The sequence below is a fragment of the Silurus meridionalis genome, chromosome 2 (assembly GCF_014805685.1).
Source record: "Silurus meridionalis isolate SWU-2019-XX chromosome 2, ASM1480568v1, whole genome shotgun sequence".
In the NCBI taxonomy this organism is placed as follows: Eukaryota; Metazoa; Chordata; class Actinopteri; order Siluriformes; family Siluridae; genus Silurus; species Silurus meridionalis.
Genome location: NC_060885.1, coordinates 18,427,134 through 18,449,658, shown reverse-complemented (window position 1 = coordinate 18,449,658; position 22,525 = coordinate 18,427,134). Strand labels below are relative to the sequence as shown.

Sequence of the window (22,525 nt, the reverse complement as noted above, 5' to 3'; positions counted from 1 at the left end):
TTCTGTTTATTTTCTCCTCAGTAATACCACATTCCCACTGTTATCATTTGACCATGTGGTCCCTCTTGACCAAGGTTTACAGTATATATGTTTTTACAGTTGAAAAAATCTATTACTGAATTAAAGGAGCTGGGAAACCTACACACTCTTCCACATAGTGGCCCCTTTGGGGGAATTAAAGGCGTGAGGGCATGTGGATCTTATTAACTTGTATTTGAAGAGAAAGGTGGAATGGGGGTTGATATTAGCGCACTTAATGAAATAAAATGGATACTGCCATGTTACCAACTGAATCTATTTCTGTGTTTCTGTAGGCGATAGACCGTGAACTTGATCCAATTACGTACCGTATTCTGAGTGGCGATCCGCAGCAGACGTTCAATCTTTCTCAAACGTAAGTGTACAGGTAATACTCTATATACACTGTTTTGTATTTTCATCATACACATTTAGTTAAATACACTTCCTTAAATGTATTGCCTGAGTTGTCTTTTGAGGAACATATATAATTGCCTTACTCTGATTTGTTGAGACTGTGCCATTATCTGGCAAACGATGTGCTGAAGTATATTTTCTGACTGATTAAATATTCGAGTGAAATTAAAAATTTCTTTTTTTTGAAAAATATAGAACCTGTCTCCAGCCTGTTGTCTAATTACTTAAACAAGTGCTTCATGTGACACTGCTCTGATTAAAAATCTCCACATGTCCTTTTCAGGTGCAAAGAATTAGCATTTTCACACAAAGCCTTGACCTGTTTGGCAATGATTGAACTAATAGGGTTGGTGTTTTTCTAAGAGGCTTACAAATTTTATTCAGCAGCTTTGCTAAGAATGTGCCTGTGCAACACTCGACAGTTCTCCCTAGGGATGACATCAGTGGCTTTAGTGTCTCAGTGTCTCAGAGAGTCACGTTGTGTGTGTAAAACCTTGTTTGCATAGTGGCCTGAAGTGTTTAATTGATGCTCTTGAATTCCACTTGCGGTTCAACTGTTTGTGTGAAAATATGAAGAGGAAAAAGCATTATGACTTTCCTCTATGAGTGGCATAGCGGTTATATGGCCTTTAGGGGAGCGTTGGGAGGAATAGTGTCAGCCAGAAAAAGACACAATACCAGACTAAAGCAAATCAGAATTTATTAACGAGCTGTCTGTGCTTTAAGGGAAGGTAAAAGGTTGGGATAACGAGCAGTTTGGAATTACTTCATTTCAGATGCAACCAAAACTGTCAGTTTCTTATGCACACACAAGAAAATGCCCTAGGCATACAATGATGTGTGCCCATACACACTGCATGGTAGAGTGGCAGCAGATCATTATGACTTTTTTTTTACATGATGATATCATGAATTATTCCAGTTAATTTATGTTCAAAGTCATTTTATCTTGTGAAGACCACCACAAATAGCTTTTACAACAAGATAATGATACCGAACATGAAATGGATGTAAGAACAAAAAGTGTTTTACTAAAGCTAACTACAGTAGGTATTTAAATGTGAAACCCAACTAAGATGTGTCCAAATGTAACAAATGAATATAAAAAGATTTTGAAATGGTCTGCATGAAGAACTTGTTAGACATACAGTAATAGTAAAACACTGTTATTCTCTCCTGGTGGGGCTTCACCAGAAATAATTAATATAAGTGCCAATAATTTTTTAATCCACTGTTTTGAGTGTTAAGAACAATTACATATAAATGTAGAGAGTTTGTAGGTTGTATGTGTTAATCTGAAGATTTCAGATGATGCATTTAGTATACTTGTTGACAGATGACAGTAATTCTGGAGTTGGACTTTATGAAAATTGTTATTATTATTATTAGTATGATACATATTTTATTGTTTTTAATTATATATAATTTTAATACATTTATTTATTCTTTATTTTTTCAGTAGTTTTGCACGTTGGTCAAACTAGGGAAGGTAGTGAAGGAGAAATTTTGGCCTCCTGAAACACTTTCCTTAAGACTTTGCTGTTGCCATGGTGCCCATATTAGCCTAGCTGTGCTCAAACAGTCATGGTGAAGTTATGCATGATGCCCCGCTGCTTGTCACAGCTGCAGGTGAATTCTTCTCGCCAACCTCACACCCCTCTGGGAGCAAATGCTAGAGGGAAAGAAAGTGGCGAATGTATTCTCACTGGAACTCTGGAATAGAGTCAGTAATGTCTGAAAACGAAGAGCACAGGAGAATAGCTTTGTTGCCCAGGCTGAACTCTGTGTGTAACCTCGACATGTCAGTTTCAGCAACAGGCTCTGCAACTGTGTCTATGATCATCTTCCGAGCTGTGCTGATCTCTCAACACTCCGTGCTCTCCTTTATTCACAGCTCAGTGCTGGAGATGTGCAGGCAGGACACTTCAGAAGAGCAGCAGGAAGATAAAAAGAAAAAGAGAGAGAGAGAGAGAGAGAGAGAGAGAGAGAGAGAGAGAGAGAGAGAGAATATGCATATTTTTAAGAAAACTGAATTAAACCTGAAGACTTGTATAAGGTTTTCAGGATGGATGCAGAAATATGAGCTTGTATATGGAGGTATTAGCAGAATGCCACAACAAAACGACTTAGCCAGCAAACATGAAGAACACGATTAACTGTGTGATCTTAACACATTTTTCTCCATTCATTGAGTCTCTCCTCCTCTTTTCTGTGTTCTTGCATATCATTCACATAAGTTTCCCACATAGAAGATGCATTATAAGACATAGGTTATATGAAGGAATGGTTATTAGCAGAATCCACATGTCTAGGGTTTATCTCACTCATTGAGAAAAGTAGGGAGGTAGAAATAAAAAACATGTTAAATTCATTTGTCTTGGCCAGTCCAGACACATTTCAATCACCGTTTTTATTTTATAGTTCAATTTCACAAGCCGGCAAGGACGGCTTTAATCTGTCATATCGAGGTCGTGTGAGAAAATCTGTTTCTAGGGGGAATAAACTGGTCCAGCTGAGTGTGCCAAGCATACAGAAACACACGCACACGCTCATGCACACACACACAACCACACACACTCAAACACACTCACACACAAAAACAAAACTCAGAAAATCACACCGGTTATCTCTACTATCAGATCCTTTGCTATATCTGACAGGAGTGTTAACAAGATCCAGGCGGTCTTACTTTCCTCAAAAATTCTCTCTCTCTTTCTCTCTCTCTCCCTCTCTTTTTTTTTTGCTATCTTTCTTTTTCTCTCTCTCTCACACAGACATAGACAGATGAATACATACATATACACATCGGCATACAGTATATACACCAGCATACCTCATGCTTACTCCTTAAGCTCTGCTACCTCCATACAGGATGAGCTAGTCTTTCTTTCTGGGTTTTTGTATTGTCCTGTGACATGGTTAAAGCTATTGATGGGATCCTTCCAGGTTGCTGCTAGTGTATTTGTGGAAGCCAAACACGATTATAGCAGACGCTGGCCTCCCCAGTCCCTGCTATAGACTGCATAAATATACATGAAGACATTAGGAAGGCTTATGATGCTGCTGTTTTATATGAAGATGGAGGTGAGGCTCTCCAGGGCTCTGGGCCAGCTGTAGCACTAAGGGTGCAGCAGCATGCTTTAACCACCTACATCTGCCCTTATTAGGCAGTTAACCAAGGCTTTATATGAAAAGGCTGTTCCACAGTGCAGTGCTGATATTGCCTGGTGAGTAAATCACTCCATAAAGCACTTTTCATGGGCATCTTGGAAGCCACTTGTGTGTCCTACAGAGGCTTTCATCAATGATGGTGTTTGGGCACTTCTGAGTCGGCTGTTTTTAATTATGAACCTAAAGTAGTAATGTGTGATGAGACCATTTAGTAGTTTGTCTGTAGGTGTGCAGTCAGGTCCAGAATTATTGCCACTCTATGCCACTTTTGGCAGAGATAGGTCAAAATATATGAACAAAATGTATGAGTGTGTGTGTATTAGGGCTGTCAGTTGATTAAAATATTCAATCTCGATTAATCGCATGATTTTCATCAGTTAACTCGTGATTAATCACAACTTGATTGTAAATTTTATCTGTTTTAAATGTACCTTAAATTAATACCTTTCAAGTTTTTAATACTCTAATCAACATTTATGCAAATGCATGCTTAATATTAGTTCAACCAAACTCAACCTTGAGCATGAAGACAAAATATTCTTCCTTCTGTTTGGTCTTTCCCTTTTACTCTGCACCTTCACAAAATGTATGGATGCGGCACTGGTCTGGCTGAGACTCCGTGGGCGTCCGCATTTTAAATTATATCAACGATTGGTTGATACGTTTCAGAGATCGCTGGGTCTGATGGGAGCTACGGCCATTGTAATACCACTTGGCCTCCTGCACATGAGACCCTTTCAGACGTGGCTCAGTACCCAAGAGTTCTCTCGGAGGGGCAACCCACTCCGTACAATCAAAGTCACAATCCCAGGTTTCTGTCTCAGGGCCCCGTGCTGGGAGTTCCCGATCGTTGTGTAACGCTTACGACAGACGCTTACCTTATGGGATGGGGGCAGTCATGAGTGGCTGCTTACCCAAGGTCTCTGGGGAAGCCCCCTTCTGATGTGGCATATCAAATGCCTAGAGATGCTAAAGAATTCCTTGCCAGACCTCAGTAGCCACCATGTGTTGGTCTATATGTACAACACTTATGTGGTCTCTTATATCAACCACCAGGGGAGTCTGCGATCTCTCGTCCTGTACAAGCTGGCACGTCAGATCCTCCTGTGGGCCCAAGGGAAGCTCCTCTCCTTGAGGGCAGCGTATATCCCAGACGCCTAAACGAGGAAGCAGACACCCTCTCGAGGCAATGGTCGAATCCCGCCGAATGGCAACTTGACCCATAAGTGGTGGAGCAAATTTGGGAGAGATTTTACAGAGCGCAAGTGGACCTGTTTGCAAATTGAGATGTCGCACTGTCCCCTGCTATGGTACAGGCGTGGCCTGTGCCAGTACACCTTACCCCTTGTCATGCTGCTATTATTCATGATACCATTTTTCTATTTATAGCAGCCTTGAGTTTTGTTCTCCTCTCATTTGACTATGAAACCAAATTACAACCTTGCTAGTAACTTCAAACTCCAGGGCTGTACATGTGTGGTTAGATTTTAAAAATAAAGCTTTCAGGGGCATAACTTCCATGTAACTCACATAGAAGGGGCTTTAATCTGTATATCTGGAGACACTGGTGACCCTGAAGTGCAAAGTTTTCTGTAAATCTTTGACCATGAACTTTAGAGAAATTTTTGCCTCTCTGTCCAGCTTCTACATTATTAAAAGCATATCTTTTGATTCCGGAGTTCAAAAGGAACACTTATTTTTCTCATTTTTTTTGTATTGTCTTGCACAGTGTTAACACATTTGTACACATGCACTTTATGCCCTTTTGTGTAGGTCTGTGTATTTCTAGGTATTTTTGTGTTGTTTCTTTATAGTTCTGTGTTTTATGTAGCAACTTGGTCCTGAAAGATTGTTGTTTCTTTTGACTACGTACTGTACCAGATCCATGTGGTTGAATCCACTTGACTTGACTTTTACTAGCAAAAGTATTTAATTCAATAACTATGTGAGAAGGTGACATATACTATACACAATAAATGAAAAGAAAAATTGTGCACCAAGGTCACAAAGCCGAAACTGCTACAATATTTGTGTCATGACTGGAAGGTTTTTGAACTTTTAAATGTTTATATTATAAATGCTTTCCTTTTAGAGTTACACCCTGCACAGCAATTGTCAAATACAGTCTTAAATTATTTCATGTATTAAAAAAAGAAGGCATAACAATCTTAAATGAATTGTAATTCTGCAACTCTGTTACTTATACAACAAGCCACATTACATTGAACACATGGGGCTTCATTTATTAATCTTCAGGTAACCTTGTGTATAAAACAAATAAAAAATTATTTTTATTGTGAACGTATTTGAATCACCTGTAATTGTAAATGAAGCACATTCATGACACAACTGATTTGTGTTTAGTACATATATACCATCCACGGTATATCATTTTATAAATACTTTGTTATACAGGGAAACTGCTACTGTATGTTCATTAGTTTTTAGAGCTTAGTGTTTTACCATTTTTCATGGTGATGTGCTCTTTAGGCTCTCACACACTGATTCTTTCTCCCTGCTGGCATTTTGGAAAGGCAGAAGGGAATGTGCTGTGTTTGGAAAGAATATTGATGACGGCACACAGCACACTAGGGACTATATATCACTGTAGGTTCAGACATACCAGATTAGTCACTTATTTCCGCTTGAGTCATACCAGTCATGGACAAGGATTGAACAAGAGCATTTTGTTCAAACAAATAGAATGACTTTTAAGCCAGCTTTTATATTAAAAAAAAAAAATAATAATCCTACCTGTCCCTAAATACTGTCTCTGTTCTCTCCTAAATTAAATCTTGAAGTAGTGCAATGCCAGGGTCACCATAGCAGTGCATTGGCTTGCAGCTACCATTTTTATACCCCACAGTTAATTGAAATTAATGGTTATTGCACTTGATAAATGAGGTCCAATGTTGAGTAAATATGGGGCTCATAAACAAACAAAATAATCAACAAAAAAAGACATTACAAAACAAATTTCCGACTCCAACAGATTTAACAAACCATAATGTCATTGTGAAATTTGTGCTGGAAAGCAGATTTGCATTATTCATGGCACTGTGTGATTGGCACTCTTGTAATATTAATGCATAAATAAAATACATTTCCTACTAGAAAATACAAGTAGCTAGTAGGCTGCTAAATTAGGTGTAAAGAATGTATAAGGTATTTCTACAAAAACATGAAGTTTTTAAAATAAGAAAGAAAAAGAAAGGTTCTTTATACTTGTCGCATGAACTTTACAGAACATTTTCAGCAGTGAAATTATTTTGTATATTCCAGCTGGTGTCAGAGCTCAGGAAGCTGGGATCAGAGCTCAAGGTCATCTATGTTACAGCACACAGCACCCTGGATCACAGAGGGTTAAGGGCCTTGCTCAAGGGCCTCAAAAGTGGCAGCTTGACAGTATCAGGGCTTGAACCCCTGACCTTTTGTAACAGTCAGTAACTCAGAGCCTAAACTACTGAGCTACCACCTCCCTAACTTGCGTTTAGCTCACTCAAGAGCAATGCGATTGGAAAATCACAACCCAACAAAAATTACAATGAAATTCTAAATTGCCTAGGCCATGAGTAATTATGAATTATAAAAATATATATTGTGAATATTAGAACAATTATTCTGAGAACACAAACATGTTTGATGATAGCTGTATCTGCAAGTGTATTAAGTGCTATATGTATATATGTTTATTGAATGTTCTTTAAGGAGTATTGATGCATTCTTTTTGTAGAGGTCATGTGCAATGTGCATGTTCTAGATGTGCTGTGATGTAACTGTGTGTGCTTTTCTCTCTTCCTGTTTAGTATAGGCCTACTAATCTTAGCCAAGGCATTGGACAGAGAGACCACTGATCAATACCGGCTCATTGTAACGGCCTCTGATGGACATCCTGGAGGGGTAAAGCTTCAGCCATCTTATAATTTAATACACTTGCCTGAGTTTCACTTCAGTCTTAACTTAAAAATCTAGTAATATTTATTATTACCTAGTTTTTGTAGCCTATTTTAATCTAATGATATTTTGTACCAAATAACAAACCAGCAAAAGACTCCTCTAAAGACTCTGTCTACTTTAAATGTTTTTAAAAAGTTTTACGCAGTTTTGTTTCTATTCAGACTTGACATTCAACCGATGAGCTTTTATTTAAACCAGGAATTATATCCACACCTTATATCCTCAATGAGACACACGTTTCCACAAATCCACTCTGCATTGTTTTACACATGCACTAATCCATAAAACAATCCTTTAGCAAACATGAATCTATTACCTGCATAAATCAATGTATTTACAGCGTATTAGTGTCGTTAGCATATCAACAGTGTTCTCAGTTCAATCACACTTCCCACAAGGTCAGATCACATTCTCTTCTAAATTGCACCTCATGTTGAACCTTTCTTTTAATTGACCTTCACTGACTGCTTTATGCACTGGCCAGCACTCAGCAATGAGCTGAAAGCCATCATTTAAATTTTAAATAAATCTCACCTGCAAAAAACTGGGAAAATTGTTTTTTTTTTTTTTGTTGTTGTTGTTGTTGCTTATTACAGATTACAGAATATATAGAGCACTCAAGCATGGCATGTGGAATTATTGTTTAAAATAAACATGGTTTTAATGCAATCGGTGAACACGTACAATTTTGTGGACACCTGACCAAATGCACAAGCGCATTTGCAAAGTCGCGTTCTGATGTAAAGTGGAAAGGCAATGACAATAAAAAATGGGGCCCAAAGGTGCTCAATAGGATTGATCTCAGAGCTTTATAGCAAGCCACTCAAGATCTTCCACTCATACCAATGTAAACTGTATAGTCATGAATCTCATTTTCTGTACAAGGGCATTTTCTTGCTTGAATAGGTTTGGGTCTCCTAGTTCCTAGAATGGAAAATTTAATGCCACCACATCCAAAGATATTCTGTACAGAAATGTGCCCCAAACTGGTTGTTGGCAGTTTAGGGAAGAATCACATTTGGCTGGAAAAATTATTTGTCCTAATATTTTTTGTCCATAAAGTATATACAGTGGGGGAAATAATCATTTGATTACTGTCTGGAATTTTTATGGTAGGTTTATTTTTAACAGAGAGAGACAATAAACAAATCCAGAAAAAAAAAATAAAGAAAGGTTTTTATTTGATCAAGTGAAATAAGTATTTGATCCCCTACCAATCAGCAGGAACCCTGACCCCCACTGAGCTCCTCGCCTTCCTACTAATCATTCACACCTGACACTCGTTCCTGGCACACATATAAACCCCTCACTCACTCTCACCCACTGTCCGTTATTGTTTACCGTATGCCTCGTCTTCGGTTGGACTCTCCCTCTAATCCTGCGCTACGCTTTTCCCTAAAGCATATCTCGGATTACCCTGCAAACCTTTCTTCCTCTGCTCGGGACATTGTGGACCGCGCTCCCCGAAGCGCACCACAGATATTTCCCTCTCAGACTCTTAATTCCAGTTGTATGTTTGTCTATCTCCATCCTCTTCATTAAAACTACACGACTTGTACTCCGGCTTCTGCTTCCGTTTTTGCCGCATGACAGAGTAACGGACCGATACAACAAGAGAGAGAGGATAAAACCAGCGTTACCTTGCCATGGATCCACAACCCGGCGCTTTCCTCCGACGCAGTCCGCAACCTTACCGCCGCTCTCCGAACCCCCTTCCCGTCCGCCGCCGCTCGCCAGAATCAGCCCGCTCTCACTGACAGCCGGATGGCGTTCCCAACCACCTTTTCTGGAGAAGCAGCTGAATGCCGCGGCTTTCTTCTCCAGGTGAATTTATACATTGAGATGCAGTCACAGCGATTCTCCTCCGATGGTGGCGCTCCAAGGTGGCGTTTCTCATCTCCCTTCTCTCCGGGAGAGCACTGGCCATGGTGCAAATGCTGTGGAGCGCAGCCAGCCCTGTGGTAAATTCCACCGCCCAATTCACCACTCACTTTACGGAGGTGTTCTGCGCCGCTTCCGAGATCCTCACCACGGTCGATCAGCTGCTCAGCTTACGTCAGGGAGCAGATAATATCACCGACTATAGTCACCGGTTTCACACCCTGGCGGCATCTAGTGGCTGGAACGAGTCGGCGCTGCTGAGTGTGTATAGATTGGGGCTCGCTCCAGATATTAAGCTCGCTATGGCAGTTCACGTTGACACTGTGGGTTTGGAGGCTATCATACAGAAATCCATCAGGCTTTTCCAGCGCCTTGCTGCCTACCACCCAAACTCACTTCACACTAGCAGCATGCCTGGACTGCAGTATTGACCTACTCCCCGGAGCAAAGCTACCCAAGGGTCGGGTACACCCTCTGTCCGCTCCTGAACATCGGGCGATAGAGGAGTACATCCAGCAGGCACTTCGTCAGTGTTTCATCACCCCTTCCTCTTCCCCTGCGGAGTCGAGCTTCTTCTTTGTCGGAAAGAAAGACGGGGGCCTCCGACACTATATGGATTACCGGCAGCTCAACGCTCAGATCGCACCAATCCCTTATCCACTCACGCTCGTACCAGCCACCTTGGAAGATCTAAGGGAGGCTTGGGTGTTCTCAAAATTGGATCTCCGAAGTGCCTACAACCTGGTGCATATCCGACAGGGGGACAAGTGGAAAACTGCATTCATCACGCCCTCAGGACATTACCGGGTCATGCTGTACGGCCTCTCCATCTCTCCCACGGTCTTCCAGGGTTTTATGAACGAGGTGTTTCGGCCATATCTTCAAAAGTTTGTCATTGTCTATATAGACGACATCCTGATTTACTCCCGGGACCTGCAGAAGCATAGGGAACACGTGTGTAAGATCCTGGAGGTGCTCCACTTCCACCAACTGTACCTGAACCTCTCCAAATGTGAGTTTCACCATCTTAAAATTCACTTCTTGTCATCAGCTCAGATGGCATCCAGATGGACGAGGGGAAGGTAAAGTCTCCATCCCGGAGACTGTAAAGGAGCTCCAACGTTTCCTGGGCTTCGCCAACTTCTATCGTCGGTTCATCCAGGGGTACAGCAAAACCACCGCTCCCCTCACATCTCTTCTCCGAGGCAAGGCGAAAACCCTACGGTGGACCCGCAAAGCCCAGAAGGCTTTCCACATGCTCCAGAAACAGTTCTGCCACGTGCCTGTACTACGCGATCCGGACCCCCGGAAACCATTCGTGGTTGAGGTGGACGCCTCTTCAACAGGCATGGGGGCTGCCCTCTCACAGCGGTCTGGGTTCCCTCCACAGCTCCACCCATGCTGGTTTTTCTTACACAAACTGTCCGCTGACGAACAGAACTACGACATAGGCAACCGTGAGCTCCTGGTCATCAAGCTGGCATTGGAAAAGTGGGCCGTTAGAGGGAGAGTCCAACCGAAGATGAGGCATATGGTAAACAATAACGGACAGTGAGTGAGAGTAAATGAGGGGTTTATATGGCCAGGCGGAACGGAAGATCCAAGAACTGAGTCGGTAACTAAGGGTGTACTGCTGTCGGGACCAGGCGGAGTGGTGCCGCTTCTTGCTGTGGGCCGAATACGCCTAAAACTCACTACGTCAGGACGCCACGGAGCTCACTCCATTTCAGTGCGTGCTGGGGTTCCAACCGCCTCTGTTCCCTTGGTCTGACGAGCCATGCAACGTACCTGCGGTAGATCATTGGTTCCGGGAGAGCAATCGGGTCTGGGAGTCAGCTCACACACAGCTACACACAGCTACAGTGAGCCTTCATAACATCCGCATGAGATGACTAGAGTTGCCGTGCTTTCGCACTGGAGACTGGAATGGGCTACAAGACTGTCGGATTTTTGCCATGGCCATATGTTTTGGGTCATTGTCATAATGGAAGACCCATCCACGACACATCTTCAGTGTACTGGCTGAGGCCAGGAGGCACTCATCCAAGATTCCTACAAAGCATGATCCCATTCCTCTGGTGTAGTCTTCCTGTACCCTTAGCAGAGAGACAGCCCCAAAGCAGAATGTTTCCTTTCCATGTTTGACAGTGGGGATGGTGTTCTTGGGGCATATTCAGCGTTTCTCTGCCTCCAAACACAGCGAGACAAGTTGATGCCAATAAGCTTAATTTTTTTCTTATCATCACATTCTCCCAAACCTTCTCTAAATTATTCAGGTGTTCATTGGCAAACTTTAGACAGGTCTCTTCATGTGCATTCTTGAGCAGAGTATTACCAATGGTTTTCTTGGTGACTGTGGTACCAGCCCCCTTTGGATCATAAACAAGCTCCTCCAATCGCACTGTTTTATCCTAATGCACTGTTTTATTTACCAGACTAAGACAAATATTGTGAATTGTAATGTTTATAACTGGAAACCCTGGAAGCCTTACAGAACAGAAACAGAAACTTACATCGTGGTCATGTGACAATAGCACATGGCTAGTGCAATCATTTCTTCCCATTTTCTCATGATGTGTGTTTTAGTGTGATCTGTTGGTTCAGTCACTTTTATAATGTTTGTGCACCTAAGCTAGACTTTTTTTCTTTACAGTTATAGAAGGGAAACTAAGGCCAATAATACACTCATAGATTGGCTAGCGGTCACCTGTACACTTCATTAAATGTTAATGCACCTTTGCTGCCAAGAACTGATAACCAAATAAAAATTCTTTCATTTAATTACTCACCTTAATGGGGCAATTCCTCAAACCTGCTTATGCTCCACATTATTCACTCTCTCTTTCTCCCTGTCTCTCTCTCTCTCTCTCTCTCTCTCTCTCTCTCTCTCTCTCTCTTTTCTTTCTCCTTCATTCTTCTGTTCCATTTTTCTTTCTATTATTACAGCACCATGCTCAGGTAATTCATTTTTATTTTTTTCATATCATGTGGAAAAACACACACATACACGTTAAAATCTTTTTTTAATTCACTTTGCATTTTTGAAGATGCCAGACATCCATTATATCTCTCTTAAAAACAAGATGAAATGTAAATCCAGGTGCTTAAAATACATTTAGCGTTTAAAAGTGTGCATACTCAGCTTTTATCTGTTTAGTAAGTAAAAGGGAAAGTTTTTGAGACAGAGGCACTATGTGGACATTTTATGGAAATATTAGCAGCTTATTCTGCAGACTTTTTTCTGATGGATGTCATGGCACACCTGCTGCACTGTAATCAGTCCAATACTTCAACTAGGATCAGTGACATAATTACCATTGAAAAAGACAAGTGCAAGTGCTGACACATAACAGCCCACTGACAGAGGCATCAAGTTCTAACAATTGGCTATACACACACACACGCACACACACACACACACACACACACACACACACACACACACACACACACAAACACACTGGCTTTCACTTTGCATGAGATACATAATGTCCTTACTATTTTCTGACATTATGGGCTTTTAATCTCTCTTTTTTTCATGCACACAAAAAATAAAGGAAAATCTGTTAGATTAGTTAATGGTGGAAAATAAACAAGTATGCTTTTACTTCAGCAACTCAATAGAGCATCCAAAAGCTAATGGATTTTTCAGTATATTGGAAAAAGCAGCAATAGGGTGTTAATGGTGCTGACGTCTGAGGGAGAAAAATCAAATGAGTCTCTCTCTCTCTCTCTCTCTCTCTCTCTCTCTCTCTCTCTCTTTCGTTCTCTCTCTTTGAATATTGTGAAGAGCCTGGATGCTGACCAAAAAAATCTGTATGTTTCATTTTAATCATGCATTTTTGCATACGTGTACCATATGTTCATTCTGTCACGTTTTATGCCAAATAATAAGTGTTAATGGAAATAGGAACATATATAGTATAAATAGTACATATGGAAATATGTGTAAATAACATATAGATGCATTTGAACAGCTATCCTTTATCTTTTAGCTGGAATAATTGTGATAGATTAGCATATTTAGCATTTTAGCAATTTGCTTCATTCATACAGCATATATTGCAAAATGATTTTTAGACTTTAGACATCACTTTATTAATATTTAACTGTGATTTAAAAAATATATATTAGAAATGTTTTCTTTGATTGTGCTACATTTCCAATCATCCTTTTTTTTTTTTTTTTTAAACTAAACATTTTAAATAATTTTGAATCAGTTTTTCAGTTAATAATTCCAACAGTTGAATAGAATTTTAAATACAATATATTTATATGTAAATACAGGTCTGTTCACTGTAAAACTTTATTCAGCTATACATACTTTACCAATGTTCTTAACCTATTCAATTTTTCCATGCAGACGTCCACTGCTACTGTCAGCATTGTGGTCACGGACGTCAATGACAATGACCCAACTTTTGACCTCAGTTTGCCTAGGAATCTGACTGTACAAGAGGAGAGGGCTAATTTGACTGTGGGTCAAGTTCGAGTGAGTAGCTTCATGACATAGCACATTTACTTATTGCATTATTGGATATTCAGCTTCTAGTCAATACACTAGCAAGTTTTTATTTTCACCATGCATATTTTATATGGAATTTCTATTAGAGCTTCTTAAATAATACTACTGGTGCATTTATTACTTCCCAATTAAGCCTTAGTAAATTAGAATCATTATTCACCTTAAAGGTTGTCCATGATAACTAGCTCTGTTCCACCTCATCAAGCAGGTAGGACTTTTAATTACTGCTGAAGATTAATCATGCTGTGGTTGGTTAGAGCTATAATCAATAGAAGAAGCATAAAGCTATCATTTTTTTATGCTGTGTCTTCATTTGTTTTCATTGCAAGATAATTCCTACATGTTGTTTTTAAATATAATATGTTTATAACTATAAATTAACATTTCTACAGCTGCAACTGTGCCTATTTCAACAACATTTTGGAAGTGATTTCAATGGTAGTTAGGGTGTTATTATTAGTTTTATGTATGTGTGTGTGTGTATGTATGTTAACTTAACTGGATTCAGGTCAATTATTGACTTGACCATTGCAGAACACTCAATTTACCCTGGTTTTCTTTCAAAGTATGCTTTGAGCCATTATCCATCTGTGCTAGATCTCCTTTTGTCAGTCATAACATCATCAGTTATACAAGGGAACAAGTTTATCTAGCATCCGTCAATGCTTATGCCATAAAATGGCAGTACAAATGCAGTTTGCTTTGGCTCATGATCATGATCAGTTGGCAGAATGAGCATTTTTAGATGCTTTTAGGCATCTAGCTCGAATCTGGTTTTCTATTTTGTGGTTTACCAATGGTTTACATCTTTTTGTAAACCATTTATATTCACTCTAATGGAGATCTATTTCGATTGTTGACTTTGCCACAGATAAAGCTACCACTTCATTTTTTTCAAGGGTTTCTTTTTTACCATGGAAATAATTCCTGTCATTATGTGCTGTTGTTTTCAATGGTCTTCTGGACCTTTTGGTGTTTGTGGCTTCACTTTTTGAGCCTAAGTATGGCTTGATTTGCTGGCTATATTGAATGTTAACTGCAACAGATTTCAAATGGAAATGCAACTTGAATTCGATTCTAGATCTTTGTCACAATGACACTTGGCATTACTTTAGCTTTTTTAGCTTCACAGCATTACAGCTTTTCTGGAGTTCACTCCAGTGTTACATATTGCTAGCTCTTGCTCTCTGTAACACACACTCAATGAAATATGCATCCCTGTGGGTTATAAACCATGCTGGTTTTTTTCCCATTTGTTTGCAGCACATACTATGCATACAGTTTTCTTCCCTGTTACGATCTATCTGGAATCCAATAGTAATATGAATAGTGTGAGATTACAGGCATTTGTGGATTGTTCTGTTCAATTTATTTTTATTTGTATAGTGCTTTTAACAATGAACATTGTTTGAAAACAGCTTTACACAGATAATATGGTGATAAAAATAAACAAGATGTTCTTTAGAAGTGTAAGTTTGTCCCTGATGAGCAAGCCGGTGGCGACTATGGCAAGGAAAAACTCCTGGAGATGTCAAAGGAAGGAACCTTGAGAGGAACCAGACTCAAGAGAAACCCATCCTCCTCTGGGTTGCACCGAATGTTTATTTATTGCAGATATACGATGTTGCGGTGTACAGTGATGGTGATCCGAAGCAAACTGTAGTCCTGAGTCAGTGTAGCAGACTGTTGACAGTAACTACAGTCTAAATCCATCCTCAAAGCTCCTGTTCTTACTCCGGAATTTCATGGAACCACCCAAGGCGTTAATGAGAAACTGTCCCCAGCTGCACAGAGTGGCCTCCAATCGAAGAGGACACTATCCAAAGGCAGGCCTGGATGAAGTGGAAAGATCCGTGGAGGGAAGAGGGGCTGGAACAGTGGTCACTGGAACCTCAGGAGCCTGTTTAACATGAGAGAGAGAGAGAGAGAGAGAGAGAGAGAGAGAGAGAGAAGGATATGGATTATTATGTGTCCTTATTGTTGCTTGATAGTTAAGGACACTGTGTAGTTGGGGACTTCAGCAAGACTTGCTATTGCAGCATAACTAAAAGGGAGAACCAGAAGGTAACACAGACATGAGGGATCTCTGGGATAAGAGACGACTCACTGTGTCTGAGTCCCGAACACTGACGGAAGGCTGTTCTATAACTGTGGGGCTTTATAAGAGAAAGATCTGCCCCCTGCTGTTGTCTTCATTATTTGAGGTACCAACAAATAGCCTGCACCTTTTGATTTAAGTAGGCGTGGAGGATCATATTGGTACAGAAGTTCCCTCAGATACTGCGGTGTGAGACTGAGATCTTTTGTTTAATTTGCTAAAAACAAAACACAAATTATATTCAAATGAAATTTTACAGCTATTATTGCTTACTAATGGTGAATATGCTGGGCTCTAACACACATTATTCTGTGTTAAACGGTATATTCTGTATAGTTTCATTTCTTACTGAGATCTTTTACAATAACTACCTGCTAAATAGAAATTTTCATTCACACAGTTTGGTTCTTTTAAGCTTGGGACACAATTGTTCTACATTTGTTGCCTGTTTGTTTATCATTCTCTTCACATATTAATTTACTGAGTTAATTATTGAAGACCGCATCTGCTGGGGGAGCCTGCTGTCACCACACACATTAGCAGGATATTTAAAACCAATTTCCTTTCGGCTGTGAAATGCTTTAATTTATCATGGCTTCTGATGTTCTTTTAATTTCAGTGCTTTTTTTCATTTTGCTTATTTTAATGGCACTTTCCTCCCTTCCCTGCTCTTCTTTCTCCTACCCCAGCTGGATTAGTAACAGTACTGTTTCTTTCATGCTGCCTGTCAAGGCCTATTTGTTTTATTATGTCAGTTGAAAATAAAATGGAGCATGTTTCTACTTTGTTATGCAATTATAGTATTTGTTTGTATAGCTATATGCAGTGCGTCCGGAAAGTATTCACAGCGCTTCACTTTTTTCATGTTATGTTACAGCCTTATTCCAAAATTGATTAAATTCATTATTTTTCTCAAACTTTAAGCAATACCCCATAATGACAACAATTTATACAAAAACTAAAATGAATGAATAAATTAATCTACATAAGTATTCACAGCTTTTGCCATGACACTTAAAATTGAGCTCAGGTGCATTTTGTTTTTCCTGATCATCTTGAGATGTTTCTACAACTTGATTGGAGGCCACCTGTGGTAAATTCAGTTGATTGGACATAATTTGGAAGGCACACACCTGTCCAAACAGTTAACAGTGCATGTCAGAGCACAAACCATGAAGCCGAAGGAATTGTCTGTAGAACTTCGAGACACAAATGTATCGAGGCACGAATCTGGGGAGGGTACAGAAAAATCTCTGGTGCATTAAAGGTCCCAATGAGCACAGTGACCTTCATCAGCCATAAATGGAAGAAGTTTGGAACCACCAGGACTCTCTAGAGCAGGCCGCCCGGCCAATTTGAGTGATCGGGGGAAAGGGAATGTAGTCAGGTAGGTGACCAAGAACCAGATGATCACTCTAAAAGAGAGCTCCAGTGTTTCTGTGTGAAGAGAGAAGAACCTTCTAGAAGAACAACCATCTCTGCAGCACGCTACCAATCAGGCCTGTATGGCCAGACAGAAGACACTTGTTAGCACATGACTGCCCAACTGGAGTTTGCCAAAAGACACCTAAAGGACTCTCAGACCATGAAAAACTTTGACCTGAATGCCAACCATCATGTCTTGAGGACAGGCACTGCTTATCACCCGGCCAATACCATCCCTACAGTGAAGCATGGTGGTGGCAGCATCATGCTGTGAGTATATTTTTTATCAGCAGGAACTGGGAGACTATTCGGGATAATAAAAAAGATGAATGCTGCGATGTACAGAGACATCCTTTATTAAAAACCTGCTTCAAAGTGCTCTTGAACTCAGACTGGGGCAACAATTTATCTTTCAACAGGACAACAACCCTAAACACACAGCCAAGTTAACAAAGGAGTGGCTACTAAGCAACTTTGTGAATATCCTTGGCGGTTCGGCCAGAGCCCAGACTTAAACCTGATTAAACATTTCTGGAGAGATCAGAAAATAGCTGTGCACCGGTACTTGAGAGGTTCTACAAAGAAGAATGGGAGAAACTGCCCAAAAGTAGGTATGCCATGCTTGTAGCATCATACTCAAAAAGACTTAATAATAGTAATAGTTGCCAAAGGTGCTTCAACAAAGTATTGAGCAAAGGCTGTAAATACTTATAGAAATGTGATTTTATTTATTTTTTTTTTATTTTTTTTATTTGTAATAAATTTGCAAAGATTTTAAACAAGCTTCTTTCACATTGTCATTACAGGGTATTGTGTGCAGAATTTATGAATGAATTCAATCCATTTTGGGTTGAGGCTGTAACATAACAAAAAGTGAAGCGCTGTGTAAACTTTCCAGATGCACTGTATCTATCTGTATTTTTTTGTCATGTCAAAGTATGCTAGTTTAGAGTAAAAGTATTCAGAGAATTTTGTTTTTGTCATGCAATATACCTACTGTGCATATGTCTACCTTTGATGTTCTTTTATGAACAAAGTCAAGATTATGGCAATGAACTATGTTTCCAATTAACCACTGCACCTCCAAATTCCTCCAAGTCACATGTTACACTGATCACTTAGTCCTTGTTTCATGTTTCACTTAATTAGCTCTATTATATAGTCACTATTTAAGTTTTGTGTTTCTCATTGTCTTCTTTTTTGTAATGATTCCTGTTTCCTTGTCAGGTTTTGTTTGTATTTAATATCACTTAACATAAAGCAAACATCTGCCTGCATTTGCTTATCCTCACATTATATGGTATTATTTTTTATAAGTATAAACAAATATGTATAAAAACTAAATTTTGGTCTATTTACCAGAATTAGTCCATTTAGTGTCCCCAGTTTAAGGTGAAATGCAAACTCATTGAGTACGAGACGTGTTGTTTTTGATAATAGAGTCTAAAAAGATTTATTGGTTTGAGGTGCTAGAAAGGATGTATTAACTCAGTTAATCACTTCTTACAACAATGGTGAGCAGAAAAGCACTTGAACATACACAGATCTTTGGATCTTGGTGGGTCCAAATTGGTTTTCACTCCTGTCAGCCTACCTATATGCCATGTTTAAGGTCTGTAGTTTGAAGAAAAAAAAAAAAAAAAAAAACCCAGTCTGGCATAGCCAGCACCCTTTTATTGAGAAACTAATTCAGCACACAAGACTTATATAAGTCAAGCTGGGGTCAATTGATCTCAAAAAATGAAAACAAAATGAAAACATATTGAGGCAAAAGCACAAAACAGTGCATAAACATGTAGTTTAGGAATGGCAAAAACTCACAAATACTGTAGGTGAGTAAGATTGCATATAGAGCATGTTGTTTAGAATGGATAAACTGAGAAGCACCCGGTCTTCCACCAAGGGACTAAGTCGTGAAATCAGGACCATTATTGACTGTGGTGATTGTGTGTTGATTCACCACATAGCAGGCCTCCCTCTTCTACATTGACCTTACCACTTTGCTCAGCATGATGTCTTTTTCCATTGACTGTCCTTTCCACATGATGTGTCTCAAGAAAGAAAGTTGAAGCTGTGTTGTCTGAGCTTCCAACGACATCATTATTTTGATCTGCTGCAATACCCACGCATTTGTTTTCCGGGCAGGATTTTTTGCTAGTGCCATAGTTCAAAGACATCATTGTTCTTCCTGTCTAGCTTCTGTGCAACCCAAGTCTCATATATCTATGAAGTGACTGAGAAGAATGTGGCTAGATCTATTCAGACTTTATAGCCTCACATACCCGTTTTTGAGAATTTTGTCTAAGCTCTTCATGACAGTTTTGCCCTGAGCAACTCATTGTCAGGTTTGCCTGCTTGGTATTTCTTTATTGATTATAGCTCCGAATAGACTGAATTTATTTATCACTATTTCTTTTCTATCAAGTATGAAGTGTTTCAGTTTGCAACTTATGAACAACTTCATTATCTTCACTTTGATATGCAGGCCCATTTTCAAGCTATGTTCTTAGATTTTTGGTGAGCAGATGTCTCGAATTAATCCTTTCATTTAGCTACTATAGTTGTTTGATTAGCAAATGGTACACTGCCGATTGGTCTTCTGCCAATTTTCATGCTTTATTTTGACTGAACTACATGAAGATGCAACTGTAAATAATAGAGACAGGATTTGGGTGTGGACTTTTGGTGGCTCCAGGATCACTGGTGGATTTGATCTGACAAAACCACAAATACTAGCCAGCAATGTTTCTACCCTAAAATGAGAAACAACAATAGTTCTCTTCTTTATCATTCCTTTTCTCTTAGGATTGTATATCATATAGTCCTTGATCAAATCATGTAAACTGGTCTATATTTCATTGATCTTTCTTTATCCCACCTAAACTCCATTCAAAGCTTTGTTAATTTCTATCCTTGATGAAACGATTTAAATCTATATTTTTGATCTAAGAAATTATATAAAACTTTATTCTTGGTGTGGGTGTTTCAAATGGTTTAATATGAAACCATATTGTTTAATGAATTAATTAGCCACATTGCAGTTGGAGCATCTGACCTTTTTAACTCGAAAATTACAGTATGTGTCATCTTGGAAACTTATCTTAAATTCATGTAAAAAAAAAAAAAAAAAAAAAAAGGAAGATGTGAATTAATTAAATTGAACGTGCACAGTCTGTTTCTCGTTTTGTAAAGGATGCCACAATTATGTCCTTAATTAAGTGAATTCATTAATTGTGTCCTCCTCATTATCTGCTCTGCTACATTGCCTGTTTATTTGCCTTTTCAGGTAATTAGGGAAGTCAAAGATGTTGCATGCGCTCTCTCTCTCTCTCTTTCTCTCTCTCTCTCTCTCTCTCTCTCTCTCTCTCTCTCTCTCTCTCTCTTTTCTCTTTTTCACTTTGTGTGTCTCTATGTCTCTTATTAGGCCACAGATCCAGATGCTGGGCCGAATGGTCAGGTGCACTATCGGCTCCTCACCCACGCATCTCTCTTCAGCATTAATGCCAATGGCAGCATATTCACCGCTGTGCCTCTGGACCGGGAAGTTCAGAGTCAGTATGAGGTGGTGGTGGAGGCCTTGGACGGAGCAGTAGACCCTCGGCGCACATCCCTCACTTTGCTGGTGCAAATGTTAGACATCAACGATAACAGCCCTGTCTTCTCGCAGCCATTTTACCATGTCAACGTACCAGAGAACACTCCGGCCAGAACCGTCATCCTGCACCTTAATGTAAGCCCTCAGAGTCTTTCCCTATAAAAAAAAAAAAAAAGTGTGCACCACTGTCTATATGAACGATTATTGGGTTTAAACTTGGATCCCTCTGTATAGTTTTTTGAGCTCTGTGCTTATTATCAGTTATTCAGTTGAAGGATTATACTGTGACGTCTATCAGATATCTTATATTTTGCATTTAAAAGTTAGTAAGTTACTTAACTTATTTTTTTCCCCATTTCATTTTTGTTATTAATTCTTAAACTACTTTAAACACTCCATCTCGCACTTCTTGCAAAAGTGAATAACATCGGAGCCAGAGAGAAACTGGTCCTGTGCTTATTCCTGGCTCCTGGGCTTTTTAGCTCCGCCACTCTCTAAGGGAAAGCTTTCAACATGCTAAGCCACAGAGCTCACTGCTCAAGTGTCTGTATCGAGTCTTAATTCACAAATTGGCCCGGGCATATTATTTCCATGGGGGATTCATTTTCCATTTAACAAATATTTGTGATACAGTCGACAGGCTCAGCAGAGAAAACAGGAGTCTGTTTTGCAGAAAAAAGGCCTCTTTGTGGAATTTGTGAAATATCTCTTCATGTCTGCTCTCAAGGGCACTGTGGGGATTTTTGACAGGCTGAATAAAAAAAAAGAATGCAATTACCATCATATTACGAAGATGGATCTTTTTTGGAGTTTGCGGATAGAAAGAGATGAAAGTGTAGATGAAGTAAAAGAGCAAGAGATATGTGGAGGAACTGAACAGGTGAGTGACAGGATGAGATGACTGTGATGGTGGCATATATATATATATAATCAGACACCTTGTTTTTTTTCTTTTTTCTTTGAATCGTGAGGTAGCTGACAGCTCCAAACCCCTCCTACACAGGCTAGTCATAGCATTTACTGCTCCAGTGACAGACTCTGATCAGGTCCATATGAATAGGTCAGCCCATTATGTGCTCCTGCTCACTGGGGATTTGGGGCTTTTTATTTATATATTTTAGAAAATCTAAGTCTAGAATGTAATTCACTGTGCCCCCTACATCAAAGAGGGCATGCAAAGAGGAAATACTGGTGGACATTATTATTATTATTATTATTATTATTATTATTATTATTATTATTATTATGATTATGATTATTATTATTATTATTATTATTATTATTATTATTATTATTATTATTATTATATCTATCCATCTATCCATCTATCCATCTATCTATACATCTATCTTACTAGGGTGTTGTAACAATAATATGTCCACCAGTATTTTCACCACCTGGATGGTGGAAACTGGCCTGGATCTCAGTGCCTGGCATG

General features: G+C 39.4%; 1 protein-coding gene across 6 annotated transcripts in view; it reads left to right on the top strand.

The window, feature by feature from the left end:
* pcdh15a (protocadherin-related 15a) overlaps window positions 1-22,525 on the top strand; it is a 200,128-nt gene that overhangs the window by 114,341 nt on the left and 63,262 nt on the right. For all 6 annotated transcript variants that reach the window (XM_046834051.1, XM_046834068.1, XM_046834042.1 and 3 more), the window contains 4 exons: window positions 315-394; window positions 7,413-7,506; window positions 13,808-13,936; window positions 20,917-21,222. In XM_046834051.1, coding sequence (XP_046690007.1) covers window positions 315-394; window positions 7,413-7,506; window positions 13,808-13,936; window positions 20,917-21,222 — 609 coding nt within the window. The remainder of the gene's footprint in view (window positions 1-314; window positions 395-7,412; window positions 7,507-13,807; window positions 13,937-20,916; window positions 21,223-22,525) is intronic.